Raw genomic sequence first — 24,054 nt, forward strand, 5'->3', positions numbered from 1 at the left:
GTTCACAGCATTTCACCACAGGTATTTCCTGGAATGCAACATCAGAAGTAGAAATGTAGAAATGTAGAAAAGCGGCACTGTGAAGTCAAATCACTGCATGGGAGCGATAAGGCAAGTGTAATGTCAGCTTTATACCGGTAAATGCAGGGTGCTGAGTATCATTCCTAATTTTATTCAAGCAAATACAGATGACTTAAATAAACTTGAAACTTTATTTGATGCAAGTATCTATTAACTCAGAATTGGAACCTATTGTAGAAAACCCATAATATCGTATTCATGTTGCATACAGCTTTATTGAACTAAGTGAAAATGCGCACACACACACACACTTTCCACTACCAACAATGAATGTTTTTTTTTTTAACGAGGCAAGCCTCTTTGAGCTAAAAAAAAAAGAAATCTATTTTTTAAGAGATTTATATGTACAGAACATATGTACATAACAACCCATACAACGATACCAATATATATATGCAACAAGCTAATTTTGGTCAGAATTGAATGAGGTTAATGAAACCTAAACAATACTTTTGTCTTCTGTTTGGGATATACTGGAAGTAGACCATTATAATGAAGGATTTCTAAAAATGTCAGCTAGATTAGTAAAAAGTTGGACTGAACATGGCGTCAACCACAGCATGATGACACAAACAGTGATTCGTTATTGCCTAAAAAAAATTGCCTAAAAATGTTAATGTGTGCTGTGCTTATGGCAATTAGCACTGGGGTCAAAAAATATGATACCTAATGTGTCTCCATTAACCACTGGGGTATTCCAGTTTGGAGTGTCTTGTGAGCTTGCGTTGGGGCCAATCAGAGTCATCTAGGGGCCCAATAGGGGAAAATAATGGTGATGTCATGGGAAAACAGTACTTTGTCTTCCCGTCAGTGCCCCCCACAGAGACAGGGCCTCCTGTCCAGTCACATGGCTGGCTGAGGAGTGTGGTGTATAACATATGTGCATTTGACCATTACAGCTGGAGAGAGGCACAGTGAACTCTTAAGGGGGAGTAATGATTGATGGGTGTGCAAAGAGTGAACCCTCCTATGGAATTTGACCTCTGACCCAGTGTTATGTGTGTATGAAGGGACTGAACCCTTCTATGGTGTCTAACAGATGTTTTCACTTATCCTACAGCACTGTGCCCTTATATGGTATTTAGCAGATACCTAAACATGTCCTATATAAGCTGTGTTCGATGTACAGAGAGACAGAGTGGTTATCGGGCTGGGTCACTCTCCAAGCTGCTGCAGAGCTTGTAATTGATGCTGAATTCTTTGATGTAATAAACTTTTATAATCAAGAACAGTGTCAAGCGGATTTCTTCTCAACACATCATCGCAGCATTATTGTTCGGACACCACAGGAGTAAGTCCAGAGATTAGATAAAAGTCATCAGACTCTTTCACTCTGCACTCTGCTGACTTAATGTTGCACTGTTGCTCGGCCATTCAGAGTTACAACCCTGGCCTTGACCATGTGTCATGGCCCAAGATTTATTCAGTAAGAACAGCAGCTGTGACAGATTATTTATTATTAGTATTGCATTTGAACATTAAATATAACATATATTTACCTTCCTTCAATTTGTTCAAATATGTTTAAATGTTTGAAACTAAATAACACTTGGAATCCCAGTGTCATCGTAAAAATGTTGTAAACAAAAATGACCCTCAATTATAATGACACCACAACATGAAACCAAATAAGATAGATTTATTCCCAAATAAAAAATGCAGCTACATTATACTTGAAGCAGAAAGCAATTCATCGAAGTGGGCTCAAAACAAAGACCTGTGATTGGTTTGACAGTTTAAGGTTAATTGTGTAGTTTCATTCCAGCTAAGACAGTTTCCTTTACCTCTATCTGAGGAGTAAGTGCCCATTCATCCAGGGGCCTGATCTCAGAGGCCATAAATACTGTAACTGTATTGCAGAGTCTACGTGTTTGTTGATTGACGGAGTTACCATCGATTGGTGATTGGCGAGCTGGTGCATTACATTTACATTACATTTATTCATTTAGCTGACGCTTTTATCCAAAGCGACTTACAATTGCTATATATATATGTCAGGGGTCGCACACCTCTGGAGCAGGGGTTAAGTGTCTTACTCTGGGTCACAGTGGGGAATTGAGACCGGGTCTCTCACACCAAAGGCAGGCATCTTATCCATTGCACCATCACCACCCCTGGTTAGTGATTAGTAGACTGTCTTGGGAGAGATAAGCCATTAATAACTCAGAGAAAGACAAGTCTTTTGTTACTTTAAAAATGGCTGTGTGACTAAAAAGCCAATTCTAGCCTCAACGCCATATTTATCCAAAGATTGCTTTTTAGTTTTGTAAAACTAATACAGTAACTCAACATCAGCCATGAAAAAAAAACTGCTCATGTTTGCCCTGAGCACATGGTTGCAAGGCAACAAGAGCTTGCAAATGAATTTATGGTGGATCGTAATTGTGACAACAGGCGGAAAATGCAACACACTGATAAAACATACATTCTCTTATCCTGATGTGCCATCAAAACCTGCTGAAGTGAGCAAATACTGCAGCATAAAAAAAACAAGAGTCTCTATAAAGGAATGAAAGTTCCCTGAAAAACTACTGGATGACAAAAGACAAAATTCAGTGTGGATGGATTCCTCTGCCATTGCAGCAACAAGCTTACAAGATATACATGATTAAACCCACAGTAGCAGAGGTGGTTGGAGAGAGAGCTGATTTTTAATAATGAGTAGCAGAGCACACGCAGCAGAATGGTCCGGTCATTGACTAATTCATTTTAGCATCTTCAGTCTGATGGCTCCCTGATGTACTCTTCAAGAAAGAGGAAGGAGGACACTCATTTTGTCTTTGAACTTCCAGATTATTAAAATATGTATGTATGTATGTATGTATGTATGTATGTTATGCATCATCAGTCCTCTAAAAATCTATAAGAAAAATCCAACTGTACTTGAACTGCCCATGTGATGGGGGGGGTCACAAGTAAACACTGCTTTATTTTGGCAGGTCATCAAGCCAAAACTGTTAGGAATCACTGCTGTAAGATGTGCTGTGAACATTTCAAATAATTCAGTACATGTTGAGTCCCGGGCTGGACCACTCTGCCAGAGGTGAAGAAGTTTTCCTGGACTGAAGTGCTGACTGTGGGGTAAAATGATGGGAGGTTATCTGACTGAGGACACAGCTGGATGGCTCATCAAGGACAACCTGGGTTTCCTGGCTTTGACCAGGAACTTCCTGCAGTTAAGAACCTTAACAAGGGGAATTTGCCTTCGCATACATGCATGCAAACCCACTAAAGTGACTTCAGTCCTTCAGGATCTCTTGAGCTAGTCAAATGCATGACAGCACACATGCAAGCACTATCCCCCCCAATCAGCCCCCACCTCTTTCTCATCACTCTTTACATTCACGGCCCTATCTGAATCAGACAGACAACACCCAGAAAGCTAGTGTCTCCTTTATCAGGCTGGCTGCAGACACAGTGGAAAATTATGATCCAATCATTTTGAGACTGTTCACGTCCATTCACCAGTTTGCCAGCGCTGCTGCAATCTTTACTCTCTCTCCAGACTGTGAAGTGCTGATTACTGGCAGAGGACTGTGGGTCTGTGCAGATGAGAGCTATCCAAACAGGCTCTGTTATTTCCGTAACATTTCTTGATGGTCATAAGGACTGTTTTGTGGGTTTCACATGACTGGTAATGTTCTTGCCGGCTTCACATGACTCCATTAAGTGCAGTAGGCCTTGAAGATTCCCCAAGGATATATCATTATTAGTTAGAGGGAAAGCGGAGAAGTTTGAATATCATTTTTAAATATTTGATATTTGAGAGGGGAAACATTGTCAGATCATAAAAATAGCAAGATTAAATAAAAGTTGGAATAAAGCAGATGATCTTCAAAGTATTTCAGACATACAGGTTTAAAAGATATCATGGACATGCCACAGGCTACACAGCCGATGTACACATGTTGATAAAAATAGTCTTCAGATAGACATCGTCTGTGTCAATGGTATTACAGATGATAGCAAACCATTTGAGTATGCATTGTGGCTTTGACATAAACACAGCAGCTCTGCATGTGGTGCTTCTCCCAGTAAGGAGAGAGGAGAAAGGGTCTGATCTCAGCTCACGACAGTGAGCTCATTGTGAGGCTGTGGCATGCTGGGCCTGGGCCAGTGTCTGCCACTGATGGCTAATGCCTGTATTTAGGAGTGGCAATGAAGTGCAAACACTCACCTCAGAAACCAGTCGTGCAGGCTGATGTAGCTATTACTAAAGTGTCACAGTGAGACAAAAATCTCCACAAAACCACAGTGACGGAAACAGAACACATCAGCTGAATGTTCATGGTGATGAAGACAAACCCATGAGCTGTCTCATTAACAGGGGGAAACAGATTTGTCTCAATGCTGTCTGAATAAAAAGGACACTATAATGTCACTGATGGTGTTTTATTAGGTACAGATTAAACCATTACCCAAGTCATCAAGTAGCAGTTATACAAGTTGTTTCAGTAAATGAGCGTCCACTCAACTATAAAATTAAAATCAAAGAGCTCATCTGACTCCTCACTACCATACAGGGCTGTCCACTGCTTACTGAGCCCTTTCTCTTAAAGAAAATATCTCAGCAAATGCAGATTAGAAGACATCAATTATATAGCTGAATTACATGATTATTCAGACAATGAATCAACACTTCCTTAAGGCTCTGCACAGCCTCAGACGTGTTTTTAGTTACTCCGCTTAGTCAGACGCAGTCAGCTTGAAGCTGGGTGAAGCTATGCTGTGAGTTATGTGACATCACAAAAATATATTATCTAATAAGAATAGTGATGGTGAAAGTTTATCCAGCCTGACAGGTGCCACCAAATCAACAGAAGGGTGAGGGAGATGTTAATCAAGCACAGTTTGTACACGCCCACACAGTCCTGAGAAGAGGTCAGATCAGGCAACTAGGGATGGGGATCGAGACCCAGTTCCAAAATTTCTCAAAACCCGAAAATCAATAAGGTTTGAGCTTATCGATACTGCTATCAAGACTAGCGGGTCCTATGACGTAACGTTACGTCTCGAGCATCAAATCTGATTTAATTTGAAACGCAATGGATAAGAAAATCATCAGGCTGCAGTCTCTGCCTGCTCTCTATCGGCTCCCACACACACACACACACACACACACACACACCGGCAGCAGCCGAGTGAGGGACTGCGCCGTTGCGGTGGAATAACGGTGAGGGTTAAAGAGGTGGTATTATGCTCATTTTCAGGTTCAAAATCTTATTTAGGGGTTGTACCAGAACAGGTTTAAATGGTTAATTTTCAAAAAACCCCATATTTTTCCTCATACTGCACATTACTGCAGCTCCTCTTTTCACCCTGTGTTGTACGCTCCGCTCTTGAGCTACAGAGTGATGCATCTTACTTGTATGCAGTGAATAGTGTATATTCTCTCTGACCAATCAGCAGTCTGTCGTGTTTTCATGTTACATTTTAGTATCCCTCAGTTTGCTTGGAACCTCGATGGAGGTGAGGTGATACGAAAAAAAGTACCTGGAGGCAGGTACAACATTTCTACAATGTAAAACCAAACAAAGGCGAGTCAAGCCGAAGGGCCTCCGCTCAGACTAGCTTGGTTTGAGGGCATGCCTTACCCCACTAGCCAATTGGCAAGCTTTATCACGCATTTTCATTGTGACATCACAAGTAAAGGAAGTGAAGGGCTGGACTACAAACGAGCTGTTTTCACACGGTTCAGAGCAGTGCTTTCTGTGGGAGATGGGAACTCCCTTTGGGCTGGACTTTGAGCTTTTTCACTTTGCAAACCTGTTACACGCACGAAAAAAGATATACAACTCAATAATAATAATGCCAAAAAGCATAATACCACCTCTTTAAGTTAGCTCCAAACTACTGTAACGTTAGTTGATGACAGCTACGCTTGTTACTGTAAGTACATGCAATAAAACCTTCGCAAGTAAAAAGACAATACTTTATCAATACACCTGTCTGTAAGGTAACGTTAAACATGTAGAAATGGTTAATTTAATCATCTCTGTCCTCAGTATCTCATCCTGTATGTTTTATACAAGCACAGCTAACGCTAGCTTGGTATTAGCCAAATGTTAAAAACAAGCTAAATAGAAAGCTGTCTGTCTGGAGCACAGACTGGTCTGTAGTCTTAAAAACTCAACTGCTGGCTGAAACAAACCAGCCGCTCCTCCTTCTACCTGTTAACGTTACCTGAGAGGAGGAGGGACTGATACAGACTGATGTTATTCTTTCTAATAACATCAGTCACTCACTACTTGTGATGTCAGATAAAGTTATTGAGTTACTTTGCTGTTGTAAACATTAATGTTGCTGCTCTTGAAACAACATTTAGCTGTATTTAAAATATTAAAAACAACCACGCAGCTAATATGCACACGTATGCACACACAATATATGTTTATTTATCGCAAGTGTTATGTCATCTCAATATATAACGTTATCGCACATTGAATATTTTCCTCATACCGTGCAGGCCTACCTCATGCCCGTTGGGTCTGGTCTTACCAAATAACCATCACTAAATAATAGTAAAGTATCGATAGAGGTATCGATAAAGAATCGGATCATTAAGCATTCTCAATAAGGGTATCAATATCAATAAAAATGAACGATCCCCATCACACACAACTAATTCCAAACATTGTTAACATTATTTTCTAGTCCACAAGTTTGCCACCATCACATCTTATTAACCTGGGAGCCAGTTGCAATTTAGCTCCTCTAATCTTAGAGCCACAACCTCAAAAAACCCTCACAGCTTCAATTTCGTTTTAAAGTGTTTTACAAGCAAAACGTACAACTGATGTGCTGTTCTACAAAGTCCAGTTTTCTTCAGTGTTGCATCCTTCATACAGATACTACAACTACTGTCATGCTTATTCAATACTATCTACTTTTAAATGTTAATCTCAAATTGAATGTAATCCTGCAAATCTAGCAGTACATCCAGCTATGACACAACACTGGCTTGAGGCTGTGTTGAACAACACCTGAGACACTTCTAAAACTGCATAATGCCTATGCATGGACTATTTGATTTTCCAGTGGGTAGTGGGTTAAGTATCCCATTTGGCAATTATGGGATTTGCTACTTGGATGGAGCAGGAGTATTGGTATGAAACTAAACTACAACAAGTATTGCTGATTTTGAAGAATTCTGGGTGTCAGCAGTGTCCTTTCTGGCACAGAAAAGCTATCTAATAACACAGAGGGGGCTTGTGATTGTTTATTAGTGTAACACCTCAGAGCAGTTATACTTATGAGGGCGCCAAAGGGGTTTTACAGCCTATTAAAAGAAGACTATAGTCATGTTTGCAGTGGCATGAACCAATACATGTCTCTCATCTTACTGCACTTTCCAAATATAAGAAAGCCATTTTCTATTGGTCAAAAGGGATTGGACTATCCCTTGACACAGAGCTATCTATCAATAAGGTTTTAAAAGTCAAAGCAGTCAATCGTTTTAAACCATCCATTTGAGGGCTATAATGGCAAAGGCTTCTGGTGTGGGCAGAACTGGGGCTAGCGCTTCAGCCAAGAACTTACACATGGAAACAAATTTTAGAGTATTTGGTTTCCTGTGTGGAGCATTTCTGAGAAGCAACGTGTGTAATGAGATCTGACGGGGAGATCAACTGTGTTTGAGAAACCTTGAGAACAGGAGTTAGATCTTTATTCAAGGTATTCATGAAAACTAAAGCTAAGAAACTGGTCTAGAAAATCGTTTAGGAAATCTGTGATTAATATCTACATCAGGTGCAAAGTAAATCAGCGGTGACAGGTTGTGTGGCAGCCAAATCGACGCGACTGGAGGGAGGAAAACGGAAAACCATTGAGTGTGAAAGGGAAAATAAGACATACACTAGGTGATATATTTATTACAGACAAGAGGAACAAGAAAGACAAAGCAGAATCCTCTTTAGCTCATAATATTGTATAATGAAATATTGGTCTGATACGCCGTCTCCCTTCCAGTAGCTGATGTAAACAAAAACAGCCACCAGGTGAAGTTTGGACATAAAGAACTATCTGAGACTTCACGAGGAAGACTCATATAAACTAAGTCTACTCATATGCTAGGTGACAATAACACGATGGTATTTATGCAGTTGATCCACATCTAAGAATTTGATGGAAGGAGGTACAATAAGCAACAAAATCAGCTGGAATCAGCTGCACAATCAGTCACACAAGCTTCCCGCTCAACGGCTGTGTTCAGTCTCCCAAAAAGAATGGACATGCCAACTGGACATAAGACACTGTACTCAACATTTGACACTACCTCTGAACAAGCCATGTCTTTGCTCACGACAAACCAGACAGTTTTATCTTTGGTCACGGCTCAGAGACGTGTGTACCACCATGTTTGATCTTTTCTCAAACAGATGTTACAGGACAGAGCTTTCATTTTATTGGAATATATATTTAGTGCTTTCCAGTTTTCCAATTTGTGAATGAATGCAAATCAGTTTGAAGTCTGGAAAGCATTGGCTTGATGCACACAATATCTCCACAACAACAGAAAACTTTACGCTTGCACAAAATTTGTATTGTGTGAAGTGGATGGTAAAACATGAAAAAGGAGTATTGAATAAAGATGGTTAAGTTAATTTAGTGTTTGTGGATGTTTTTATGGGAATGTGGATCTTTTCAGATCAATATGAGAAGTGCCTATGATCATGTTTCACATGTTATCTTGTGTCATGTAGCATGGGGCCCTGATCCTGATCTTGACTCAGTCTCAAGACACTCTGGACTTAGTCATGACTTGGTCTCGGTTTAGGTGGTCTTCACCACAACACTCACCAGTACTAAGGATAAAACTGCGAGCTTCACTGGGTTCTATTGCAAAGAAAACAGTTTCACTGTCCACAACCACATCTGAAAAAGTTGTTTTTTTGGGGAAAAAGAACAATTGTTTCAGCGATTATAAATCTGTACCTCATCTACAGCTTCTTATGCCATCATTTGGAAACGTGATGGATCGCTTTTTGCAAAAAGATGTCGTCTGGTCTCTGCTTTTTTTTTGGAGCCAGGGAGGAACGATTGAAAGTCAGTGCTCGACTTCAATCTGTAATGTTAAGAACCACAAATCAAGCCAGAAATCTTGGTGTAGTCATGGACTCAGACCTGAATTTGAGGAGCCACATTAAGACAATTACAAAGTCAGCATACTATCACCTGAAGAATATATCACGGATTAAAGGATTTATGTCTCAGCAAGACCTGGAAAAACTTATCCATGCATTTATCTTCAGTCGACTCGACTACTGTAACAGTGTCCTTACAGGGCTCCCTAAGAAATCCATCAGACAGCTGCAGCTGATTCAGAACGCTGCTGCTCGAGTCCTCACTAAGACCAAAAAGATGGATCACATCACATCACTCCTGTTCTGAGGTCTTTACACTGGCTTCCTGTCTGTCAAAGAATTGATTTCAAAATCCTGCTGTTAGTTTATAAAGCACTAAATGGTTTAGGGCCAAAATACATTTCTGATCTTCTGCTTCGTTATGAACCATCCAGACCTCTCAGGTCGTCTGGGGCAGGTTTGCTTTCTGTCCCCAGAGTCAAATCTAAACAAGGAGAAGCAGCGTTCAGTTATTATGCTCCGTATATCTGGAACAAACTCCCAGATAACTGCAGGTCTGCTGAAACTGTCAGTTCTTTTAAATTAAGACTGAAGACTTTTCTTTTTACCATTGCTTTTAATTAAATATTTAAGATTTTTCTTTTTACCACTGCCTTTAACTAGTAGATTGATAACTTACACTGCACTGTAATTTTTACTGTATTGTTTTCGTACTTTTTTTAGCTTTTTACCATTGCTTTTAATTAAATATTTACATGGTGAGAAATGAGTGAAAGATAATGAGAGTGAGATTGAACAGAGTGAAAGAAGTGGTCTTAAATCTCGCGCCTGAGTGATTTGCAGGAACCTCTGTCCACCTGTAAACGTGCAGGTGGGTCCAGAGTATAACTGGATCAAAGCGGCCTGCAGACAGACATGTCCTGGTTTCTCTGTAGTGTCCGAGGGCTTTTGGAGTTTCAGTGGACCCAAAGATTGCTATGGATCCGAGTACAGACTAGCTAGAGAGAGTAGATTAAGTGTACTTCTCTGTTTATTGTAATTGTAACTCAATTATTTGCTCAACCCCTCAGCCTGTTTTTATTTTCCATTTAACTCTTTTAACCCTGATTGTACACTGCACTGTAACTTTTATTATATTTTAATGTGTATTTTTTCAATTTCCCTATGTTGCGTCTAAACTTTTTTATATTTCCCTGTTGCTTTTATGTTATATGTAAAGCACTTTGAATTACCTTGTTGAAATGTGCTATACAAATAAACTTGCCTTGCCTTGCTCTTGTTGGTTGGTAGGTTGAAAGAGGCCGGAATCAAGCCTCGGTTCAAAAGGCCATCAAAGCCATTACTGTTTGCAATGGACCTCATTTGTACCAGGTGGACCAGTGTTTGCTGAGAGAGTACGCTGTGCCATTATCAACATTCCCAAGCTCATTTTATCACAAATTCCTGACGGTATAGATTACACTGTACACTTCACTGACCATGCTTTGCATTCTTTAAACAATTTGTTTAATCTGTATATCAATATCCGTAATGCTGCTGACATGTTAGATGAGAAGTGCTGTGTTCACTGTTGAGAAATCAAAGAGCTGTGCTTTGAGAAAATACTCACTGAGCTAAGATAGATCTAGCTGGACTTGACCTCATGCCCTGATAAAACATCAGGGAGAGACTCAAGAAGGGGGGTATTTTACCATTTCCACTGAAACAAAGACCCCCTGTTTCAAAACCCCACCTTGGGACACTTTCGGTGCTGCTGCTGCATGTCCACTCTTGGAATCAATAGCAACTGCTGACATGACCGGTTCTTTAACATATGTCTTTGTTCAAGCAAGCATAAGCATATCTTTACAACACATTTTCAGATATGATAAAATTAGCTTCTTGTGCATCACTGAGTTCACATCGGCTGAACAGCGAGCACAATTATATAAAGTATCTGGACCGCTAATCAATGACAGATGTGCTGAAAGTTCGAGAGGTCTGCTTGCACAACCCGTCTTTGTTAGGTAACACCTCATTTAACTGACCGGCTTCACAGCAGTGCTGAAGTAATTTACAGATCACTGCGAGGTTTAGACACCCTTCAGAAGTAAATATGATTTGCCAAACTGTTCCGCTCCAAAGGTCATAAATTAGATGCAACAAATTATTTATCTCAAGTGTTCTTTATTGTTGAGATGGCAACTGACACTGCAAAGTCTAAACACGATGTGTGAAAGGTCTGAAATTTAACGAGATAACAGCGGCTGGGTTGGGCAATATGGTAAAGTTTGCCAACAGCCAGAAGCTTTGCTAGACCGTTTATACCCCGGTAGTTACTGTATCTCTTTAATATATTTGGTTGTACTGGGCTAGGGCTGCAACTAAAAATTATTCTAATTTTTGATTAAGTGATTATTTTTAAGATTTATCAAATGATTGTTCATCAATTAACTGTGTGGAAAGACAGCAAGAGACCGAGGGGACATCTTCAAAGTGATAAAGTATCTTGATTTGTCAGATATTTAATTTGCTGAATGAGCCAAAAAAACAACATTCCTGTCTGGTTATTTTATCTTTAAACTGTAACCGGGTTGCTGAAATGCTCAGGGCCACAGCTGAACAGCAGCTGGCCTCCACTAATCTTCAACCTACAAACCTCCTTTTCAACCACAACACTGTTAATTCTGATACGACCACAACTGGAAATGGGTTGGAGCAGCAGTGCGTTAAATTTTACAGGTCAGAGCTTCTGTACTCTGAGACATACAGTAAATAGAAGCAGCATTTTCATAAGATGGTGACTGCTTCAAGAAATAAGAAAACACACAAATATGTTGGAATCAAAGCATTATTAATTGACAGGTCTCCCAGCCCTGCCCCCACGTGTCCATGTCCAATCATGTAGAAACGCAGTGTGTCGAGAACAGAGGGTGTGAAGAAAAGAGGAGAAAGTTACAAGAAACTAGCATTTGTGATTTAAAAAGGAGGTTAGTCAAATATGTCTTGTAATTATAACAACCATAGTTTTTGTGTAAAGAGAGCGAAGGTATCATCGGGCTACTTGTTGACACTACCAAAACTTCATTCTGTGTACCAGCATGGGGAGAACACAGCCTAAAAGGACTGATGGGACTGTCAAGTTTGTCACCACCCCCAATGGTCGGCCCTCGCAAGCACACAAAGGACCTATTGTCAAGCACAATGGGGTCACCCTCTCTGTTCTCACTGGTCTGATCCCAGTCAGTCACTGCTCAGAGCCTGGATACTTTCCATCTACCAGGCAAGGATCTTTGAAGACATCGTCCTGAGTGGACTGCCTCCACTTACAAGATTTTATGTTCCTAAATAAACACTGGATGCCACAGATGACAGTGTCATGCTATTAAAGGATCACCATAAAAAATGCAACTTAAATAAGTAACTGGGAAGATTTGGAAATATGTTGAATGTCAGAGACACTAGTCATATTTGTAGAGACGGATGCTTGAAAATAATTTTGAAGCCGCCCAAAACGCTGCATTCGCTTTCGGTGTGAACACACCTTTAGTCATGCAAAACAAAAACACAATGCTACCGACAGTGTTTTTTATTAAAATACTTTATACTGTGCAAATAACACTAACAATAATACTTGTTACTTTGTGACAACTCCCAGTCTGTTTTCCGCAGCCAAAAGAGCTTTGGACTGCTGTATTACTGTCAGTAACAGTTCCAACTCTTTGTCGGTCCCAAAAAATCTCTGGTGTGGTTCTTCATCTCTAGTATGACTTTCTTCATTAGCCAAATCTTGGCAACAGCGGAGTTAGCCATCTGCTTGTTTACACCGGCACACGCATGCCAGTGTACATGGACGGCCACTAGATGTGCGTTTTCAGCCTTTTTAATATAGACGGAGCTCAATTCTGAAACGCAGCTAAAACACTAGTGTGGACAGAGATTGTTTTTGTTTTAAAACTCTGTTTTTAAACAAAAACGTAGTAGTGTAGATATAGCCTGATGGTGCACTCATAGCGGTCAAAAAAGTTGCGTGTGGAATGCTGAACGCTTCTCACCCTTAACAGTCGCCATCTTAGCTACGTAGTGGAAGGGGAGGGACCAGCAACGGATTTTCAAACTTGTGAAAATGGCTGCTGTGGAAGCTGAAGCGGCTGCGACTAGTCGCACCTTCACTTTTACTAACATTTAATAAAATTTAATTAAAGTAAAGTGAGCAATCAAGTGATGCGACAACTGCGTTCAAATGATAGCGATAATGATCCGCCCGGTACCAAATTGTTATTAAAAAGAAGAAGAAGAAGCGGTCAAATCTTGTGATCGTCATTTCCGGTTATTGCACAACAGCAGTGTTTGATTTGAGACAAGACTACCCTGTTGACATTTACGAACTATGCAAATGTGTACATAGTGTACGCCATGTAAGTGTACTAATGGAAGTATCAAAACTGAAATACAATACAAGTAGCGAAGATAAATCACATCTAGCAAGATGGGACACAAAACCTCTGAAGCCAATACTCTGACATCCTATGGCATTTTAACGTAAATTGCAGTGGTCATTCCTGTATTTGAGGTGGCTGGAGGTACATGACAAGCAATCATACACAGCAGTAACACTCTTACCTTGTAGCATGCATCTGTACGCAGACTCTGAGATGGCGTAGATGTGAGGGGGCATTTCGTGCCTCTTCTTGCCCCTGTACATCTCAATGATGTTGTCTGAGTAGATGGGTAGGTTTTTGTAGGGATTTATGACCACACAGAAGAGACCAGAGTATGTCTATAAAAAGAAAACATGGTTGTTTATTCCTGTTAATTCATCACATAACACTTAATATTTTATATTTAACTATTCATATGAATTGATTATACTGAGCACTAAATGGACAGTGAATAGGCACAAAAAGTCTGAGACCCTTTTAGGAACAAAACAATGTATGAGGGAAATAGAAGAAACAGTGCAGAGTATGGATTTTAGTGGATGCTAATGATGCTACCTTTAGAGATTAAAATACAATTTTAGTAGTATTTTTTACTATTACAATGATTGGTTTTGTAAACTTTTGTTTTCCTATGTGCAAAAACAACAACAACAAAAGTCGTGCAACATTTTCGCATATTTATCCTAAATGTCTGTTACTGTTTTCTGAGATTTGTTCGTGCGAGTGTCCCAAGACAGCTTCACCATACTCTCTTAACTGCACAAACTTGTCGTAAATCGCTTGTTTCAGGCTGATGGGTGCCACCATTCTTTTCAAGAGGATGTGCGCCTTTGTGAGATTTGATTATTAGCAAAATCAATGCTCCTAAAATTGCTGTGTAACGTTGCCTGTTCTGCTGCACTTGTGGGCAAGTTTCATTCCCAAAAATGTTACAAAAGAGTAAATACTGTGAAGCTTCAAGTCCAGCTTTCAGAAATTATCAGTGGTGGTATTGGAGCATCCAAAACTATTAGAAAACATCTTTAGTTACACAGTCGAGTGCAACATAGGATGATACTGAACAGTGACCTGCATAGAGACCGCGAGTCAGCTGTCAGTCAGCAACTACTGAACTGTATGAGTTGCTGTGAAACATGCCAAATAAAATGATGATGATCTGGTGAGCAGAATATTAACGTTGCATTTTAGTTTATTTTAGTTAATATACTTATGTTATATTTTATTTCAGTATCATATTTAAACTCCAAATTTATTATATAGTGTTTTGTTGCCTTGTGGAGAAAGGCAGACTGTACAGGACTTGCACAACAGGTCTGGACCACTCCTAAATTTTGCAAGTACCGAAGAGAAAACACAGCAAAATTGGTGAATGCCATAAATTCTTTTAATCTGTTGTACACTACGTGCCACTTCTAAATAAATCTGTTTGTACAAGTGGTTCTTGCATGAGGCTCATTGTGTTGTGCAGATTATGAATTCACAGTTCATGCCAGAAAACAATGCACGGCTGCAAGTCGCTGGCTTACTGCCAAGTGTCACTACTACAGGCCCATTTATACTCCTGCGTAGTGTCTACGTGCGTACCTATGCCATGCATTTATACTTGTGCGTAGGTGTGTCCGTCATTCTGCAATTACACCCCCAAACGCTAGTCGGCAGTAGCGCCCACTGTGTTGACTTTTGCCGGCCGAGCAGGCTAACTTCAAGTTTAGCCCTCCGCTAACGTAAATGGGGGTAAAATTGTAAACGTGCGCCTGGTGTAGCCTTTTCAAATGTTACCGAGAGAATGGATCACATTCTGATAGTGAAACGAGTCATTTAGCTCGGGTTGCAACGGTCAAATATATTGATTCACTGTGTTACTAGTGTGCTAGTAAATGTTACCTCAAAGCGCGGGGTACTTCCGGTCGGCTCGGAGGCATTGGGACAGGGTTAATCCCTGACCTGTCTGCTGCTGCTGCTGGAGCACTCCAGTAACTCAAGAGTGCATGGGGTACACAGTATAACGTGCATGCTGTAGGATTAGGGCTTTTTGAATCACACTTCAATGACTGGGATCAAAAGTCTGAAAAGAGGGTGTCCATAGCCATTTTGTCCTCCCTCTGCTAACCAGACCTCTTTGACAGTTTACTGTTCTTTGGTCCCTGCTCTCATCCTCTATTAGTTGTACCAACATTCCTTGTGCTTTTTACTCCTTTACGCTGCATCCCTTCCTTTTTTTCCCCCCACCTTTCTGATCTCTGTGCACCGTCAGGCTGGGTAACAAGGTTGTTGATCTGGAACAAAGGTGACATGACCAAAGCATGCTGTGGGAGAAGAGTGGATTGAGTGTGTGTGTGTGTGTGTGTGTGTGTGTGTGTGTGTGTGTGTTTGTTTCTGTGTCTGAGTGAAAGAAAGACCTCTGACAAACACATCCCAACTGTCACCTGGATGGCGGTTCACACACTCGCACATACATATTACATCTCTGTAGTCTAATACTGTGGAGCCAAAAATTACATTGTAATGTGGGCTGGGCAATGATTCAATATAATCACATATATATACACATCGCTTAACACGACAGAAGTAGTCATAGATAGATGTATTAAGTTATAGGATTATCACAAAAATGTTCTGGTAAAACAAAAATATATAATAATAATAAATAAATAAATAAATAAATGATTATGATGATAGTAATTTATTCCATATTTCCCAAAACCTTCAATCAAATGAGGATTTTAATTAAATTCAGAACACTGCTGACAATGGAGTGGCTAAAACCGTAACTCTCTCAGAAATATATACATAAGAGTAACACACTTGAGAGGTGTCACTGGTGGTGACCGTGGGGTGCTGCAGCCCACGTGTGTGGAGGGTAGGGGGTAATGTCACCAGATGGCCTTCAACCCCCCAGTTCAAGAGGAACTACAGATCCGTTGCCATAATAGCCCCTTCCCAAACCCCCTATGGTGGGCACAGCGCCAGGCAGACAGATCAGTGCTCCTGACCCAGCATGGCCACAGACAGTGGAGACTGGGATGACTCAGCTGGCTGTTCTTGATGGTGGACCCCAGGGGGTGTTTGAGGGATTAGTGGGGCTCTGAGGGCAAGGGGATACCAGAGTTTGCACAAAAGAACGTCTACGCAGAGTAAAGTTACAATCAACAGAATCTGCTGATATCTGAACTTCATTTGAATCTCAGAGTACATAATTTAGGTTATTTTGAGCTGATTAATCGGATTGAGCTAGTCAACACAGCTCTGAGCCCACAACCGAGAGAAACTCTGGTCAACAGAGGAGAACTGTGACACAGTTGAAATGGTTCCCTGCCCTCCGGAAATGTCCAAATAAATGTCTGTGAACCAAGCAGTGCTTAGCAACAGGGCCTCAGTCTCTCTCAATGGGAAAAGGGGAAACACTTTCTGGGGTGCATGAATCAGTGCCCTCCATTCTGACATAACTGGGCTCACTGGGCTCTACCACGTCTTTTAAACCCTAAAACCAACAAAAGTATCTTTGCCGACTTCCCAAGGAAACGAAGAGATGCATTTGCCTCACACAACACAACTCCAATATTGCCCTGACAGACAGTGAAGATTCTCATAGCTCTGTATTTGCTCTAAATCTTGAGGTGCTCTTCAGTCTCACAGCATTTGATTAAAATGGCGGACCTGTCATCATTGAGTGCTTTTGACTGTTTACGAGAGGGAGCTCACCTAAATTCAAGCAGCTTTGTCAGCTGAGAGGAGTGGAACCTGTGTAACAAAGAAAAAGACTTAATACAACTAAATAATGTGAGGAATCACAGTTGCAGAAATCTTGTGACGCCTCCATCAGGCAGCATTAACTCTACAAGTGTGTCAGCAGGGAAGTGTGTGAGTCATCGAGTTGGGTTTTAACAAAGTCTCCACCTCTGCACAAGATAGAGAAAACCCAGCCAACTGAGTCCCAGTCAAGGCAACTGTGAACAAAAGAGACCTATGCTCCAATGAGAGCCGGGCTTAATGAAAAGAGAAACAGCCTGCCAATAAAGGTATACAAGTATCCACATAAACCTCTCAGCCTGGAGCTGCCAGCCTTCCTCTTCAGGATGTACACTCTGCACCACCAGTGCAACAAAAGGATGAGCATTGAGTGCCCTGCACTCAATAAGACATCACAGTGCTATACCCAGTCCTCCTCTCTCCTGAGCCACTGGGTTGAACCATATGGTCAACAATGCTAATCAGCAATGCCAGGCATGACATCATATATCCATCAACATTTCAATGACTGAAACATGTTTTAAGTATAGGAAGTTGCCCATTTCTTCAGTGCAATAAAGTCTTTCTTAATACGCCCTAATGTCAACAAGCTTGAAGATTATCACCTTTACATCCACTGCCCCGCTGTGTGGATGGAAGTCATCAGAGAGGTTATGTCAGCGCTATGCTATGCTATGCTTGATTTGATGTGAAAGGTAAGCTAGAAAATCATGCAGTCAGGAAAGCAAATGACCAACAGAGTTCTGTGTGCATGCAACTCAAATCTCTTAAAACTCCTTGTTCATAAGCTTCACACGTGGGGACTTTGGCTTTGAGGAGTAAAGAAATAAGATGGTAATTTAGCGGCACAAAAATAGACTAAATGAGCAAACTGGATCAGAAGAAAGGCATGTTTGTAACCCTGCAGAACAGCAGAAACATTCAAAAGTTGATATGGATTTGGCTGTTAATTAAATAAGCAAAACTGACAAAAAGAATTCAGTTATTTGAGCAGACAGCTGTTGCTTATCAGAGAGCACAAAGAACACTGTTAAGGCGGTTTGGTTACAGTGTGACTCAGCAGAGGCCTCCCTAAGCTAAGAGACAGGGCTGGGGTCACTTCTGTCTCCCTTACAAGCCCTCTGAAAATACTGAAAATACAGATGTTCTTTTAACTTGGGCTGAATAAATAAAGAAGTGAACTAGATGACTACACTGCCGTAGCTTGTTTTGTTACAGCACATGCAAAATCTGGAACCGCTTATTAACTTTTTTTTCGGTCATACAAAGACATTACCTCTATGAGATATCTACTCTATCTACAAAATTTGAAATTTTTTTTGAAGGTCATGGTAATGTCCTCTTTGTTCTAATGCGGTGGCAAAAAACCTCTGCTCTCAGGAGATACAAACCAAACGGCCTCTTGGCAGGGAGCCATCAGTAGACAGCGACCACATGGCAGAGCTCACCTACACCTTGCCTGTTAACAACCAAAAACATCTAAATAAACAAAGGACAGGATCAGACTTTGATTTTAATTCTGTCATGTTGGAGGGTCACCGAAGTGTCACATGTGTGCTCAATAGACCATGATGTAACATATTTAGAACTAAAACGACTGGTCAATAGATAAAAAAAGAGAATCTGCAACAACTGTGATAATCAATTAATCGTCATCTTTTAAGCCAGTGTTTCCCAATACGTTCATTTATTTGTGGCGACCCGCCACAATATCACCGCTGACCACCACATATTCGATTTTTTTGCTAGGCCTATTTAAAATCATATTTGATTGCAGAGCGCCGTAGAGCATTCGTGCAGCACATCCTCTCGCTCGTCCCTCTTGCTCCCTCACTCTCTCTCCCTCATGAACACAACTGTACAAATCTGTCCAACACAACGCTGTCAATGTCAGAGACCCAGCTTGAAAAAAGTTATTAGCAAGCTTCTAAGGAGAAGTTAATGTTAGAGTACAGCTGGGTTTTCAAGGCTAGCACGCTGTATATAGCTGGTAGTCAATACTGACTGCACACGCCCCCCCAAAATCCAGTGTTTCCCACAGATTGACAGCGTAACTGTGGCGGGGGGTTTAATAAATGTTAACAATCGCTAACATATTATTACACTTAGTAAAAGTAGGCTACCATTTCTTGAGGTTCAGCAAAAACATGTGGCGTTAACCACTTTCAAACAATGTGAACAGCGCGTGTGAAGTGTCTGAAAAATACCTTAATAAGTGAATGCATAATTCAGCAAAACAGATGTTGTAGGCTACCTGCCGAAATTTGCATCCACCTCTTTTCTCATTATAAAAGAGCGTTACCTCCCGCGAGGTGTATGCAATTCATGGCAGGCATGTAGAATTCGGCACAACACCTGCGCTGCAAAACGTCACTGACTTGATGGAGCTGTTTTTATTCCCCTATCTATCAAGTCGGCGAAAGTCAGCCAGTTATCTCGAACGCACCTGTTGACTACCAGTTACACAGCGTGCTAACTTCGACAGCTGTTTTCCAAAGTTAACATAGCTAACCTTATTAGCTAGGATCCTTACATGCTCGCTAATAACCGTTTTGAAGATAGGTCTCACACTGACAGCCTTGTGTTGGACAGGTTTGTGCAGCAGTGTTTATGATATCAACCATTCAATTCACAGACGGGTCTGTTGTCCGTTTTTGCGAGAGAGAGAGAGAGAAAGTGCCTGCCCAAGTAAAGCCTATGTGTGGGAAACACTGAAATCATATGATGCAGGTCGAGTACAAACGCTGGTGCAAAGCAGTAATAAACTGAATATCACAGACTGTTTGAAACAGTAAAAACACATACGAATGGATTCTTTCCCTTAATTCCTCCCCTGAGGTACATAATGCCATTTTGCTGGTGGTTTTGCAGGCCATCTACTGGATGATGACAGTGAAGTAATCATGCCTCAGCAACTCAGAGAATACATAGTGTCTTCATTAACCTTTCAAATATCATGACTTCACCCATAAGCTTCCAAAGGCAGAAAAGGTACTAATTCTTCATTTTTCTGACATTACTTTACATACATCTTTTAATGAGTGGGGAGATGTTCCACCGTCTAAATCCTAATCATTTACCAAGTAAGTAATGGAGCAAAATGACTGAATAAGGAAACAAACCATCCTTCTCACACTAAACGTAAAATCTAGTTTAGCCAAGCAAACTTCTGTCTTTGTGACGAGGCCTGTAAGTGTGAACCTCTCAACCACTGCCTCCTCCCTGAAGTCTCAGGTGGTGCACAAGCTCCTCGCCTGGGCTATTCCAGGAATGCATGTCATTAACTGGGTCACAATCACAAGGGAAATTGGCAGCTTATGTAGGACATGATGGCTTGTTCATTGAAGGAAATTTGTTTCTTACTCAAATATGAAATGCTAGGATATGTAGATGTTTTTGTAAAGAATGGATCAGATGAGTTTAATAAGCATATTGCGCACATTTTAAGTTGATGATTCTCATGTCATTCAGACTTCATGTGGTTAAATGCACTAAACTACACCACACTGTCCACTGACTTTGCTTCTCCAGCTGAGCTGAGCTTACTTGATGTACGACAAACATTTGAGGGGCTAATAGACAGTTTGATGGAACTGTTTACATCAGCTCTTATGCTGACAAGAGATAAAGTGATAAATCAGTCAAACAAACTAATTATCAAATTAAAAATTCTTTCAGACCTTAATTTGGTTTCTTTAAACAAACAAAAACAAATGGTGCGCTAACAAGTATCAAGACTGAGTTGTTTTTTTTTGAGCTACTCGGGTGTCCCTTAATTTGGTTAGAGTGTGGAAGAACATAGTTACAAGTTGTTACAAGTAGTTGTTATGAGTGAATGACAAATACTTACATAGATGAGGCCAGAGTAGTAACGGTCTTTGAGATTGTGAAGCACGGAGGCTTCGTTCAGGCAGGTGAGTTCAGCCATGTCCTCTACCTTGCTGAACTTTGGCGGGTTCATCTTCTGGATGTCATCCTTGTTGACCACCGCCTTCTTCCCATTCTCTGCCAGCTCCACCACCACCTCATCTCCACGCTCCTCGCGAACGCTAGCAGCCTCAAAGCCGTGGCGTTCTGATGGGATCCATACTAGCCTCTTGGCAGTCCAGTCAGCCTGTGCGGCCGGGTTGTAGACCACGGCGCGGTCCACAAAGAGGTACCGCTCCGGGTCCTCCTGCACACTCCTCTGTGACATTGCTGCTGGAGACCAGAAGCAGAACACACTAGGCCACCTGTAGAGATGAGAAAATTATCATGTTTATCTGACAAACAACAAAGAAAATGCTACAATAAGAATTCATGCAGCTGACCAATGTCACACCGTTCACTTTATAGAGCATGTGTGACTCAAGAGTGTAAAATATCCTTTTAATAGGCCTTTTTCATTTGAAGGCATTGCTGGAGCAAAACAATTGTCAAGTTCACTTTTTACACTATGTAAAATGTGAAGCAAAGGCACCTGGGGCGGTCACTGTTCAGAGATCAGAGAACTCTTTTAGCCAATCACAGGAGTTCATTTTGACGTCTGTCAGCATCCAACGTTTTTTTCCAAATTGAAATGAAACCACGCCCACTTCTGTCAGACGAAAGCCTCGGCGGTATATGACAGCTTGGAAAATGGCGACATGGGATGCTGAATTTGAAAGAATTTTTGTATCAGAGTGTTGAGTACTTCTGAAGGACTGTGAGTAGGGCTGCACGATTTGGAGAAAAAGTCATATTGTGATTATTGTGGACAATATTGCGATTCGTTTATAATGGAATAAATGGTACCATGACTCTACTTGCTTGATTGTCAAGGAAAATGCACAAAATACTGTCATTTTGAAATGTGTTTTTCTCAACTTGAACAAAGTTAAACAATAAACAATATTTATAACAATAACTTTAGTAAAACAGATGTAAAACAGAACAAGGGGTGCATGTTGCTCTTAGGAGGAGACAAATACTGGCACAGCGGCATCCTGGATCTAAATCTACATCGGTCCACTGCACAGGCTCTTTCCACAACCTGGAGGAGGAACTAGTGTCAATGAGTTTATTAGTATAATATTATAACATTAAATAAAGAGCATATTGTTCAATTAATAATATACTGTTAGTATAATGTTAATATATTAATTACTATATTTATTATAATTTCATGTAGGCTATACTATTTTACCACTAGTTGAATATTAAATCTAGTTACAACTGTTTCATTTCTGTGGGTTGTTTTTATTTATTTAATCCTTGTGCAAGCAAAATTATCTATATTAACTTGTCAATAATCATATTGTTCAACATTTAATGATTTGCTGTAGCACGTCAAACTATTTATAATGTCACGCCCCATCCAGGCTGTGATTGGTCGGTTGACGAGAAGTGAATGACATCGGCTTTATAGCTTTATGAAAAGTTGAAAAACAAAAAGTATTAATACAGCTAACGTTAACTGGCCAGCCATCCAAAGCCAGTGCAGATATGTTTTGAACGATTAGCGTCGGGGCAGGGAGGGGGGGTTATGGTAGGTTGTTATCTTTAACGTTACTCGCTCACTGCCCATATATTACTTTTTGTGGTTCGTAATTATCTGTTTTAGGGGCACATGCGAGAGCCCAGTGTGGGCGGAGATAATGAGCAGACTGCAGTGCAAACTGAGAGTCTCACACACACAGCACACTTTTTCTGCTTAAATCGCACACTTTTTGCGGTTAAGTAATCGCACATGACGACATCGCGATTGCAATTAGATTAATCGTGCAGCCCTAACTGTGAGTTAACTGTTTGACTCAAGCATGGAGGTTGTTTTATGTGCTCAGCTCAGAAAGGAGTTTTGGTGAAAAGTGAGTTAGTAAAACTCTGGTTGAGTTGCCAACTGACTCTAGTAACCTACAGGTTCCCTGAGTTTCTCTGTCTCCTCCTTTTGCAAAGCCAGACACGCTGTTTTATGTCCTCATTGATTTGTTCTTATCAAAGCGCATGAATTAGCAGAGGTTCACTGTATGTCAGAATTTAAATCCTGGATTGATATTAGTTTGTTACTCAGGACCATCTAAAGTTACCACCTGTATGCGCTGTCAATCATTTCTTTGAACAGTGTTTTTTGCCTCAAGTCACACTAAAACCTCTGCATGTGCTTCATTTTATGACTGGACGTTCTTTTTTGTCCTTTATTGTATTTTTTTTACAGACCAACACTGTGAAGCTGTGCCAACAAGACAGCTGTTGGCAGAGCAGTTCCACTAAATTGTGGCACATAATGTGTCATCTTAGTTTAAACTGTAAATATCAGTATGAAGCTTTAGACACGTAGGATCAATGTATAATTATCTCTATCCCTAAAGATGTGATTGGTCGCCCCGATGGAACATAATTCCTATAATATTGGAGATTTTAGGTTGCGGGTGTGTGAATGTGTTTTGCACCATATTCAGTGCAGCAACTGTAGCAAAAATGTGAGGTCATGAGTTCCTTAATTTAGTGATTTGAAGAATAGGATTTACGCACTTGTTTGTGGGGGAGAGAAATAAATCTCCTAAAGCACTTTTTCCCATGACATATTCCACTGCCACAGGTGCTCATACCTTCATATTTTCACAGCAGACATCTTGACTTGTCATAGTAGGAACAGCACAGGTGTTACCAATAAAATTAACGATGGCTCATTAAGGGAAAAACATGTTTATCAAGGACTTTCCCTTAAATTCTGTTCCATCCGGGCATCCCAGTAAGTCATG

The 24,054-nt window shown here is 40.6% G+C and overlaps 1 protein-coding gene across 1 annotated transcript in view; it reads right to left on the bottom strand.

Annotated features, from left to right (window-relative positions):
- LOC119899303 (myosin-10-like) overlaps positions 1 to 21,530 on the bottom strand; it is a 67,678-nt gene extending 46,148 nt beyond the window's left edge. Inside the window, 2 exon segments of the mRNA XM_038713829.1 lie at positions 13,767 to 13,923; positions 21,186 to 21,530. Of these exon segments, the coding sequence (XP_038569757.1) occupies positions 13,767 to 13,923; positions 21,186 to 21,530 (502 nt within the window).
- Between the last annotated feature and the right edge of the window lie 2,524 nt (positions 21,531 to 24,054).

This window comes from Micropterus salmoides, unplaced genomic scaffold (assembly GCF_014851395.1).
Source record: "Micropterus salmoides isolate LMB-PRFRI ecotype aquatic unplaced genomic scaffold, ASM1485139v1 Ms_hic_scaffold_12, whole genome shotgun sequence".
Classification (NCBI taxonomy): Eukaryota; Metazoa; Chordata; class Actinopteri; order Centrarchiformes; family Centrarchidae; genus Micropterus; species Micropterus salmoides.